This window comes from Medicago truncatula, chromosome 5, assembly GCF_003473485.1.
Source record: "Medicago truncatula cultivar Jemalong A17 chromosome 5, MtrunA17r5.0-ANR, whole genome shotgun sequence".
NCBI lineage: Eukaryota > Viridiplantae > Streptophyta > Magnoliopsida > Fabales > Fabaceae > Medicago > Medicago truncatula.
The window spans coordinates 28491217-28504311 of record NC_053046.1 but is presented as its reverse complement, the minus strand read 5'-3'; the positions used below and the strand labels follow the sequence as shown (position 1 = coordinate 28504311).

The window sequence follows — 13095 nt, the reverse complement described above, 5'->3', positions numbered from 1 at the left end:
CACACCAACCACGTCATAGCCACACCTTAACCTCATTAATATCTCAATACTTTCTTCACTATATATATATTCCAAATGAAAATCAATAAGCCACCAAAATGAGAAACCTACGATTACAAAGAACTTTCACAAAAGAAAATGACACAATTGGTCAAATAAAACCAAAGGGTCGTTGCAAAAACCACCCAAAACACAACCAATCACCTGGTGTTTGTTCTCTTTGCTTGAATGAAAAGCTTATTCAACTTTCTTCTTTTGGTTCACATAGAAGAACAAGAACCTTTGTTGCTAATATTAATGATGGTTCTAATTCAAGTTCTTATGTTTCTTCATTGTCTTCATCTTGTTACTCTTCATCTTCCGTTTCTTCTTGTGCTTCTCCTTTGCATTGTTTTTGTTTTAATAGCGAGGGAAAAAGAAGCACCTCTTTATCTATCTTTTTGCTTAGTGGTCAACATGAAATCATAAAGAGCAAGTCGTTTTCAAGAAGAAAAGATGTTATGCATGGAAATAAAAGATCATGTGGATTTTGGTTCAAGTTTTTTGGTGATAAAAGAAAGAAAGTTGAAGGAACCTAAAGAAAATATATAGGTTCGTTCTATGTGTATAGCATTAGAGAAACGATGACCTTAGCAAGCAGAAATTGACCATGACCATTACTTTAATTGTTTATTATCATTATCATGCTTAGAATATAATTTAGATTATCTAAAATAGTGTTACGATATTTTTTTTTTATTTTTGTGAATATACTTTTTGTAAATGTTATTTTAGCGTTATTTACTTTTTTTAATTTGTGCCTATCCGGATTTTTTTGGTTAATTACTTTTTTTAAAAGCAAAATAAGGTGAATTATTAACTACAAGAAAATATAAATTTTCCGAGAGGAACTACAGAGAAAATGGTGAAACTACGCAGAAGCATATGTGAATGCACTTTTAACCAGTTGTACTCCAGGGCGGATCTATGTCTACTTGAGGGTGTGCAGGGTCTTAATTCACAAATAATCTTAATTTTTTTAAGGTAATACCTCTTTTCGTCCTTGTAATATTAGCGAATTTCGGTTTTAGTCCTTGTAAAAAAAATTTAGATTTTGTCCCTGTAATTTTATATTCTTCCATTTTTGGTCCCTTCTTTCATCACGTCAGCAGAATCTGCATAAATTACGTCCCTGTAATTTCAGATTCCTCCCACTTTTGATCCCTCATTTTACGTGCCGTATGTAGATTTTGCTGACGTGGTGGAATAAGGGACCAAAAGTGGAAGAATCTGAAATTACAGGGACAAAATTTAAATCTTTTTTTAACTGAGACTAAAACTGAAATTCGCTAATATTACATGGACGAAAAGAGGTATTAACCCTTTTTTTAACTTTGCACATCTTGAGAAATTCTTTTTTCACCACGAAACCATTAATGCACCGCTAATGCAATCACAAGGAAATGAAAAATGGAAGAAAAAGAAGTGAGGTATAAGTGTTGGAGGTCACACAAAGAAGAGGAGCAGAAAGTGAAATAACCATAAAAGAAGATGAAGTGTGGCAGCCGATTTTGTTTAATAGATATATAGCAAAACAATTAGGGTTATGTATTAGGCTATATATTATTTTTTTCAATCTATCCATTTTTCTCGCGTCCTATAAATTTTACAAAAATGTCCATGAGCTATTCAGAATTTAAAATCTAAAATGATTTTTTACTAATTTGGATTTTATAATCCGAAATACGCGCTTATGTATAATTAGCAACCTCTTCTATTTCAGCAGTTTTAAATTTTGCTTTTAAAAACAACCAAAAAACAAAGTAAAAAAATGTTAAAAACCTATCAAATAAAATCATAAAAATACCACCCAAAAATTCTAAAAATCAAATAAAACCGATGCAATTTTTTTCAAATTTTTCTGAGAATATGAAGAGAAAAAATGAAAAATGGGTCTAAACGATGGAATTTTGGATTTTGAGGGGCGGAATCCAGTATGAAGTTTCTCTTACGAGAATCTTGATCCTTGATTTTTTCCTGATTTTCTGGGAAAGTTTCGGAGCAATCTGATCAAGTAGCCTGAAAACCGAATTTTTTATTAATAACAACTAATAATGACCCAAAAGTGAAGGATGAGGATTAGGAAGCTTAATATTGTCCTTAAAATGACTATCCATGTTTCAAACATGTTCATAATTTGTGCTGATACAGTTCAGATTATATAATCCGACTGTTTTTTCTTGTAAAATGGTGTCTATGGGGTGTTCGGATTCTATAATCCCGAAAAAACAAGTAGCGCACCATAATTTTTGACGTTTTTGGATTATAAAATCCGAATTTATGAAAAACTCAATTTTTCACCCTATAACAAAGGAACAACTCAGTTCGGATTTTAAAATCCAAATTTCACAAGGGCATTTTTGAAAAATTTATAGGACGCGCTAATAAGGCATAGTGTGGGAAAAGTAATAGTCTATGTATTATGTCATTATGGGTTTAAGTAGTTGGGCCACCAAACTTTTGTTGTAAATGTCACTTTGGGCTTCAGTCATTAATGTTTGAAAACTGCTCTTCCATCAAAATTTACTCACTTTCAACCAAACTTCCGAAAATACTTTCGCGTGTCTTCTACCCTATTTAATAATGTAGACACTTAAAAATTCATTTCCTAAAATAATGACACTTAACAATATATAGTATTAATTATTAAACAAATTATTGCAAGGTCTACTCCTCTATTTAATGTCACTAGGAAAATATAAGAGCCTTTAAAGCTTTACTTCTTCTTTTTAAGGCGTCATCCGGTCTCAAGGTGAATTTTCACAAAATTATTTTAGTTGATGTCAACATTCATAATTCTTGGTTGGCTGAGGCAGCTTTTGTTCTTAAGTGTAAATTGATCCAATTATCTTTTATTTATCTGGGGCTGCCAATTGGTGGTGATTCTCGTAAGTTAAATTTTTGGCGTTTGTTGCTTGATCACATTAAGTCAGGATTATCAGGTTGGAAGAGTAAAAATCTCCTGTTGGGTGGTCGATTAGTACTTCTGAAGTTTTTTTTGTCCTCTCTTTGGTTTTATTTTCTTTCCTTCTTCAAGGCTTTTGCATGTATCATTTCCTCTATTGAATCTATTTTTAATTGTTTCTTTTGGGGGTTAGGGGTGAGGCAGTTAGGAAAATAACTTGGATTAATTGGGACACTATTTATTTTAAAAAAGGAGAATGAAGGTTGAGGTTATAGAGGATTATGGAATTTAATTTGTCTTTACTTCACAAACGGTGTTGGAGGATGAATGGTGAGACTAGGAGTTGGTGGTATAAAGTTCTAATTGTGAGGTACAACGATGTGGGATGGAGTATCAAAGGAGGGTGATTTAATTTAGTATGGTGGAATAATTTGATTAGTATTAGAGGCGGGGCTGGTGTAGGAGTGGGTTGGTAGTTTGATGACAACATCGGTCGAGAGGTAGGAGACGACACTCAGACTTTTTTTTTGTGGGATCCGTGGATTGATGGTGTGGTTTTGAAAAGTAATTTTAGCCACCTTTTTTATTTAGTCGTTAACAAAATCGCATCGGTGACTGAAATGTACTCTCTTGGATGGGAGAAGGACGGTGATGCGTGACAGTGGAGTCGTAGATTATTAGCTTGGGAGGAGGAACAGGTTAGATTGTGTAGTGAAATTTTATCTAACATTGTTCTGCAGCCTAATCTTCCTGACAAGTGGTTTTGGCACTTACATGCTTCCAAAAATGATTCTATTACAAGTGCTTATAATTACATGATTTCAACGGTCAACGTCTTGGCAACCGATCATACATAATCAATTTGGAGCAAGGAGGTTTCCCTGAAGGTCAACTTGTTTGCATGGGGTCTGCTGCGAAATCGATTATCAACTACGGACAATTTAGCAAGGAGACACGTTTTACATCATAATGCTCAACCTTGTGTGGGGGGATGTGGAAAGATGGAAGATGTTGATCACTTGTTCCTCTCTTGTGATTATTTTGGGTGGGATGGTATTTTGCATTAACTGGGTTTCATTACGATTTAACCATAACATGTGGTATATCACCTTCATCAATTTGGAACTTTAGGTGCTTTTTCTAAAAGTACTTGTCAAGTCTTTAATCTCATTTGACTCTCTTGCATATGGACGATTTGGAATGAAACAAATGTTAGGGTGTTCAAACAAAAGGAGACCTCGTTACTACAACTTCTCGACAAAATTAAGCTTCAAACGTTTTGGTGGCTGAAAGCAAATCGTCTCAATCTTACTTTTACCTATCACTTGTGGTGACTTAACCCATCAAATAGTATGAGAATTTTTTGTAATAGGGTTGTTTTAGCTTCTTGATTCACCTTTTCTCAGACTTTTGATGGTAACTTGTTTTCTTTCCTGGGTTTCAGGCACTCTTTGTGCTTGAAAATTCAGGGTTGATAGTAATAATATTTCATTTTAACTTCTTAAAAAAATATAAATGATATATGTTAAAAATCACATAAAAATATCTTCAAATTTATTATTTTAATATTAATCAAGATATTTTTTGACATTAATTATTTAGGAGTAATTCTTTTTACAAGAAAGTTAATTAGAGTTAGAAAATCACTATAGATTTATTTTTCTTTTTTTACTTGATATAAACAATATTCATTCATTTAAATCAATAAATCTCATTAATACAACACAAATTAAAAGCCGATAAAACCAAAAAGAAAAAAAAATAGACACAATGTCCATGTTACTAACATAAAACAATAAGATGTACAAACCTAAAAATATGATTATACTCATGCGCTCATAATAGCCATGCCTTCATGTTTGTAACATTGACAACACTAAAGTCATTCATTTGATTGAGACAAACTAATCTTACAAGTTGAATCAAATGAACACCACCTCAAAAGAGAAAATAAAAACCCCCCACACAATAACCGAAAAATAAAATAAAAAATAACAACCGTAAGATAATGAAATCACAAAAAAATCATGAAAGAAAAACTAAGAGCATATTACTTACATATTAAAAAAAAAAGTCATTTAAGTATTCAATAATTTAGAGATTATTTTTTAGAGTTTTTATATATTTTTTTATTTGGTGGTACCCGGGGTTTGAACTTGAATCTTACATATATTATGCATTGTCTCTACCCGCTGAGCTAAGCTCACGAGGACTTAAGTTCTTATATAAAAAAAAAAAAGTAGAAACTACCTTGTGTTTGTTAAAAATAATAAAAATCATTTAAAAAAATTAGTTTGTTTGGAGACAACATGTGATTTTTTTATTATAAAATTACTTCAATCTTTTGACAATTTTTTTTTTCTACTCTAATATAATCTTAACAGTTTTTTCATTTGAAATTGTTTTCCAATTTTTCTTTTAGATTCTTTTTTTTATTAAAAAAAACCGTAATAAATATAAGCAAAATAATTTCATATGTGTTTAATAGAATAAGTAGTACTCCTTCATGTCATTATTATAAATAAAAATCCTTTTTTTAACATAAATAATCTTTTTTTTTTTTAATAACCGATGCATTTGATATATGATACACTTATAGATCAAATATTAAGAATATTATAGATCAAATATATCAGTTTATTCAATTAATCCAAATAATAAACGCTTGTTTATATGAGTGATCGGAGAATATTAATTTAATTAATCCAAGTAATAAACTTTTATTAATTGGTCAAAAGATAAAAATAATAAGAAGTACAAAATTTAAATTTGGAACAGATGAAAACGAATGAGTAGAAGAAGTACTAGTACTAGGTCAGACAATTGTTAAACCCGACAACATCAAAAACTTCGAGAAACCCCAAAAACAACACAACACAACCTGCCGATTTTGTTGTCTTGCTGTTCTGTTCTGTTCTTCCCACCGAAACTCATCAAACGTGATTATTCATTCGCTCAGATTATTGTTAATCAAGTGTTAAGAAAAGGTTAATTTTTGGGTGTGAAATCAGTGACCCAGAATCTGATTGATTGATTGATCAATAGTGGAATGCAGAAACGGAAATTCATTTCGTTGGTATTGTTGAGGAAGTTGTTAACTGCAGCGATTATCTCAATTACTTTTCTTGCTCTATTCACTGGTCATTTACACATTCCTTCTTCTAAGGATCACAAGTTCAATAACAAGTTCCCTACGGTTTGTCTCTTTTTCTTTAATTTTACTAAAATCTATTATTTTAGGGTTCTTTTAAACTTGTTCATATGACTTATTTATTATTAAGGTTTTATTCAATTGTTATTGCTTATTTTGTACTTTGTTGACTTCAAGAGATTGCTATTAATGGTTAACAATGTTAAAAAAAGCAAGGGTCTTTGTTCACATTGGTAGGTTTGGTATATGCTTGTGTGTGTGTGTGTTTTTTTGTTTTTTTTGTTTTGTATATTGGATTCTACTTAGGGAAACTTTGTTAGATAGTGGAAGATTGAAAACTTTGTTAGAGAGTGGAAGATTCCCTTATGTTTTGTTGTTGTTGTATTTGTTGTCATATGTGTTTCAAATTTGGGAGAGGTCAACCCGTTTAAATGAATCTTAGTTACCTCGAGGGGATTAGTCTCTGCAGTTGCTTCTGAAGGATACCTTTGGTTTACTAAAATATGTCTTTCAAATTTTGACAGGTTCAAAACTTGCAACGGACACAAGAGCTAGCTCCACCCCATTTATCCAAACTACCACTTTCTACTTCCAAGGTTTGGTCCTGCGTGTCAGCACTAGCTAGTAACTTGTTTGGGTATATCATCTGTTTAAAAACTATGAAAATGCTAAGGAAATATAATACCCTACATCTATGAAAACTATCTTTGTATCTGCCAATGAGCTTATTAAATTAGGCCTTGTTTGGATAAACAACTTAATTTAGTGCTTATGTATAAGTTTTTTCTATGACAGAAGATATAATTAAGTTGAATTGTCTTCATATAAGCTATACGTAACTCATAAGCTATAAGTAGCTTTTATAATCTATCCCAGAATGCTTATCAAATTACCTGAAAACAGTTAATGGACATGTGATAAATTGTTTCCATTAGTTCTTTCAAATAGTCCGACAAGTGTTTTTGCCAGTAGGTAAGCTCAAAGAAGTCAATCCAAATAATTATAGTTCGAACGTCAGCTTAATTGCAAACATGTATTTTAATACATTAGTGAATCTCCTCTCCTATTCCCATTCCCATTCCCTATCGAGTGGGTGGGACAGTTGATTCTGCTCATTTGTAGTATTTATGCACCTCATGTATTGTGTGACCTTAAACTTGTTTGGTTTAGTTGTATTATATCTGCAGAGATATTGGTGTATCATGTATGCAGCTAGATATATTTAAATTATGTAAAGATATGCACCTATAGTGTTTTTTATTTGACTCTTTCTGTTTGACAGTTGAATCGTTTAAGAGGGGATTCTGATTACGTGAAGCTGTGGAAGCCTCCATCAAATCGTGGGTTTCTTCCTTGTACAAAGCCTACTCCTAATTACACCGGTAAGAAACTTAAACATAGACTTTCATTACAAGTTACAAGTATGAATTAGTTTGGTACTTACTCAGATTAATACATGTTCATTCAGCTCCTGCTGAGTCACGTGGATATCTTTTAGTTCATACAAATGGTGGGCTCAACCAAATGCGTTCTGGGGTCTGATCTTTCTCTTTTCTCTTTGTTAATCACATATGCATGTTGTTATTATTAATGCCGACTCGTCTGAGGCTGAACATTTTTCTTGAAAATTGTTTGTTATGCCGTTGGATGACAAATTGTGAATGAGAAGGACCATCGCATTTAAACTTGTCATATTCAAGTGTTGTTAGAAACTGAACATATGTTTCCTTTGGTGCAGATATGTGATATGGTAGCTGTAGCTCGTATCATAAATGCTACTCTTGTAATTCCAGAACTTGATAAAAGATCATTTTGGCAAGATACTAGGTAAAAAAATTAATTCCTTTTTTTTTTTGCTATTATTTCTGTTTCAGTTTCTCTTAGACTTTTTTTTTTTTTTTTTTAATTCTGGTTTTATGATTTTTCTTTCAGCAATTTCTCTGATGTTTTCGATGAAGAGCATTTTATTAATTCTCTAGCTAACGATGTAAAGATCATTAAGAAGCTTCCCATTGAACTGGTAATGGTTAATGAAACCGGAATGGTTAAGCAGCAATTCAGAAGCTGGTCTGGCATGGATTACTATGAGAATGAAATTGCGAGATTGTGGGAAGATCACGAAGTATGTATGTTGAAAATCTATTGTTACTACCGTTCTATGTTACCATTCTATTTTTATTTTTTTTTGCCATTATTTTCTAACATATTATGCACCCATAATATTTTTTAACTTCAGGTTATTCGTGCTTCAAAATCCGATTCACGGCTAGCGAACAACAATCTACCTCCAGACATTCAAAAGCTTCGTTGCCGAGCTTGCTATGAAGCACTCCGTTTCTCTCCTCGTATTGAACAAATAGGAAAGGTATATGAGGATATCTCAACTGATTGGTTTCTTTGTTTTCTATCTAATACTTTTCCACGACCCCTGTATTAATTTTTATTCTCAATCTGTAATACTTTTTTTGGGTCCTTGTAGTTGTTGGTGGAAAGAATGAGGTCACGGGGTCCATATATTGCCTTGCATTTACGTTATGAGAAGGATATGCTTGCATTTAGTGGGTGTACGCATGATTTATCTCTAGATGAAGCTGAAGAGCTACGGATTATCAGGTATGGAACTGTGGAATCTTAAGAAGGATAAATTGAATGTCATGTCTTTTCTCATACATGGTTTGTGATGTTTATTGTTTGTTAAACTTGTAGAGAGAACATTTCTTATTGGAAAGTAAAAGATATTGATCCCGTAGAACAGAGGTCCAAAGGGTTTTGCCCCTTAACACCAAAGGAAGTTGGAATTTTTCTTACTGCTCTTGGATATCCATCAAAGACGCCGATATATATTGCTGCTGGAGAGATTTATGGGGGTGAGTCCCATATGGCTGAACTGCGATCCCGTTATCCATTGTTAATGAGCAAGGTAATAATTGCAGTTCTTAGTTGCTTTATGTTGTTGATGCATGGTGGGGGCTTTTTATTCAATATATCTCTAGAAAATGAAGTTTGATAATGCATTAGTATTTTCTGTATCCCAAACCAATGCCTAATTTTCAAATCTTTTTCAATGTCCATCCCCTATAATTATCCCTCTCTCCATCTAAAATATTCATCACCTATTATCCTCTGCCATAATGGGGCCCATTATGCTGTCAAGTCATGATTTCTATTAGAGGTTTTTTTATTATAAAGGAAAGGAAAAAATGTTCTATGAATGGCAGGTACTTCACTTATATTACAGTGTCTAAGTTATCAGTTATTATGAGAAAACAACTTCTAGAGTAGACCTTAGTCCAAAACTATTGAAAAATGATCCCTACATTTTAATAACAGTAAATTAAAATATAAAACGGAAGATAATGTATATGCCGACTCATATAAAACTCTTGTTTGAAATATTTGTAACTCATTATTTCACACTTATGAATATTAAGACTCCGTTTGGGAGTTTGGAGGAAAGGAGGGCTTTAGGGGAAGGGAAAGGAAGAGAAAGAAATCTTTCACCTTATTGGAGAGAGTGATTTTGTAGAGAATGATAAGAGAATACTTGTGGTAAGTGTATTTATAATTTTGAGTGTATTATAACATGGAAATATATTTTTTTTTCTCTTTCTAAACCCTGTAAAATCCTCTCCAGTACATACTTTTAGTTCCCCCAAATTAGGGGGGAAGAAAAATGAACTCTCCATTCAAGTTGGGGTTCTATCCTTCCTTACTTTTTCCTTCCCTTTTTTTCCGGAAACCCTCCCTTCCCCTCCTAAACTCCCAAACAAACCTTAAGTATTTATTACTTTTTTCCAGTGTTATCTTTATTTATTAAAGTAGTTTGTATTGTATTGCAAGACTAGGATAAATGGGTGTAAACTGTAGTTGCAACTTAGGGTCTATGTAGTCAGTGGCTGGTAGCAGCCGACCCCCAAAACGCTATAGCGGGTAGCGTTATAGCCGTTACGTTGAAGTTTAAGGAAATAATAGAAGAAACTTGTCATACACATAAAAGCTAAACGCAATAGAAGAACACGCAAGATTAATGACATATTCACAACTAATAATCAAAGTTCATTGCTGTTCAAACCCAATATAAGGCAAATAAGTTTAGCCTCCAAGGTTAACATAAGGAATCATATACAAGTGATTCCTTAATGGAATCACAATCTCCAAGGTGAGGATGATTGCCAGAAAGTCACAAAAGAATTGCTGGAAAGCCAGACAAGGTAAGAGCTGAGGAGGGTGCCTTATTTTGTCGGCATTCAAAATTTTATGTTGAATGACCAAAAGGTCCTAAATAAAAGAGGGCTGTAAGTTGAAGGTAAAAAACGGCTATTTTACGGTGAAGTGACCAAAAGGTCCAAAAAATGCAAATATTTTACAGAAGTTTCACTGTAGCTGCTGCAGCATGATAGAGCAGAGATAACGATTGTAAAATAAAGCAATGTGAATAGATGAAATGGATGAATTTCCATTATTAATGAGTGAAGAAATGGATGAACAATCTGCAAAAATGCAGCCCAAAGCAATCCTCCTCAGTGAGAAACTTACTGCCTAACCATATCAGGTTTAACAAACTCAAACCTCACTTTCTGATTCCCCTCACACACCTTATTAGGGGAATCTACTGCTATCTGCCAGCTCACCACTCACACGCTCCCCACATTATTTTTCTTCTTTTTTCTAGTGTAAACCCTCCACACTTTAGGCCTCTCATTTTTAAAGCCCACCAGCCCTCAATAGGATCCGGCCCAATTAAACTCCTATCACAGCAAGTGCTATTTGGCCGCCGTCTGGTCGCGCCACTATAGGCGATGCTTCAACCGCCACACAAAACAAAAACGCAATGGGGTTTCATATAGTGTCTTGAGGCCGCTATCCAACGCTACAGCACTATAGTGACCGCTATGACCACGATTGACTACATAGTATAGGGTGGGCTTATCTGATCATAAGTGGGAGCACAACACATTATTTTGCATTGGGAGTTAGTATAATTAATCATTTTCTTAATATGTATGCATTACCTTAAATGGCCATTATTATGAGACAGAGGGAGTAATATTACGTTCAACTAGCTTAAAAACTGCTTTTCTGGGATTATAGCTGAATGATGGGAAGCATTGGTATGATGTGTATTAACCTTCATGTGATTAATTTCAGGAAACGTTGGCATCCATTGAGGAGCTTGAACCCTTTTTTAATCATGCTTCTCAAATGGCTGCTCTTGACTATATTGTATCTATCGAGAGTGATGTATTTATACCCTCTTATTCTGGAAACATGGCAAGGGCTGTTGAAGGTCATCGCCGTTTTCTTGGACGTGGTCGATCAATATCTCCGGATAGGTAAGCTGTTGTTTACCCAAGGAGCACATATTTATTTATCTTTTAAAATTTGTTTAATTACCTTTTTCTAGTTCACCCTTTACAACGTTGTTTTGTTTGTCCTGTCTTGTTTCAAATAGGAAAGCCCTTGTTCGTCTCTTTGATAAACTAGATCAGGGAACAATGACTGAGGGGAAAAAACTGTCAAATAGGATTATCGATCTCCACATTAGACGGTAAGTTTACTTTTCTTTCTTTTTTATTTGCAGAGAAATTGTTTATGTGGTTGTCAGCAAGGTGGTAAGAGTCGTATCCTGTAACTTTAAAGAACGAAGTTCAAATCCCTGCTGGAGACAGTTGTTAGCCATTAGTGCCACACTAATAGATAATAATTTCTACCACTCGAAATAATTTCTCCAATTTTGTTTTTTAAATTTTTTGGAGGAATTGTAAATTTTGTTATGTACAGGTCGTGAGAACTTTGGTATCATCTTAGGCCTAAGCCTAATTCAACTCCCAAAGTAGTCTTATAAATACTACTTTGGCCATTAGTGCCACACTAATAGATAATAATTTCTACTAGAAATAACTTCTCCAATTTTGTTTTTAATTTTTTTTGGGAGGAATTGTAAATTTTGTTACGTACATGTCGTGAAAATTTTGGTATCATCTTAGGCCTAAGCCTAACTCAACTCCCAAAGGTAGCTCAAGAGATGAGGATTATCCAAGTCTTACAAACACTACTTTGGCCATATTTCAATTCCATGTCAACATTATGTTTCATCTATTGAAAAAATCTAGTTTATAATGTACTCATTCTTATACGACGATCTCATATTAAACTTCTGCTTGTGATTTTAAAATTGCTGTGTTGCAGACTTGGCTCCCCCAGGAAAAGAAAAGGACCAATTTCTGGAACAAAGGGCATGGACAGGTTTCGCTCAGAAGAAACCTTTTATGCTAATCCCTTACCTGATTGTTTATGCCGGACAGAACCACCGTCCCGAAACATCTCTGACATTATCAAGTAGATCAGATACTAACCCACTTGTTCCTTTGAAAGATTCATTAGTACAAAAGTGGAAGAGTGTAAATATCGAAATTGGTTTTGCATTACCCATTTTTATTTTTTGAAAAGGCGTTCTGCATGAACCGATTAATTTGGGAAGGAAAAAAAAATAAAGAAAAAAACAGAAAAGAAACCCATAACTAGGTTTTGATAGGTACACAATTATGTGCTGGGATAAGAAGTTCTTGAAGGATGGAGCTTTAAGATGACTGGATTCAATTATATAGGCAAGGTTTTCATATATGTGGCCAGGGATTCAGTCTCACGTGTTATTTTATTTCTTATTGAGAACTCCTACATAGTTCCCCTTAAGTAGTATTTATTTTATTTAATTGATTTAGTATTTTAACTTTTTTTTATAGGCAAATGTTAGTAAGTTAGTGATTATGTTAATTTTTTTTTGGGTTTGAAAGTTATATCTCGTGTTTAAAATTCATTCGATGTCTTTTAACTCAGTAACCGAACTACCTCCTAATTGCAACAATATTCTGACTGTTTATTTCGCATTTTGCCTTTTGTCTGCCTCTTGTAAATAAGAAAGAAGCATTTAGTCTGCCTAACAAGTGCAAGCTAATGCTAACAACTATTAAGTGTTGCATCAAAAATCATATTATAATTT

General features: G+C 33.3%; 2 protein-coding genes across 2 annotated transcripts; both read left to right on the top strand.

Moving 5' to 3' along the window:
• On the top strand, positions 1-801 carry LOC11437101 (uncharacterized). The gene has a single exon (XM_003615119.4). It carries the CDS (start codon positions 99-101, stop codon positions 576-578), a length of 480 nt encoding a protein of 159 aa, XP_003615167.1. The 5' UTR covers positions 1-98; the 3' UTR covers positions 579-801.
• A 4932-nt stretch (positions 802-5733) lies between these two features.
• LOC11433671 (O-fucosyltransferase 7) lies at positions 5734-12982 on the top strand. Its single transcript, XM_003615117.4, has 12 exons — positions 5734-6140; positions 6620-6691; positions 7378-7477; positions 7564-7631; positions 7834-7922; positions 8028-8217; positions 8332-8460; positions 8575-8708; positions 8802-9015; positions 11244-11428; positions 11548-11643; positions 12285-12982. Exons 1-12 carry the CDS (start codon positions 5994-5996, stop codon positions 12436-12438), a joined length of 1578 nt encoding a protein of 525 aa, XP_003615165.2. The 5' UTR covers positions 5734-5993; the 3' UTR covers positions 12439-12982.
• Positions 12983-13095: the final 113 nt, after the last annotated feature.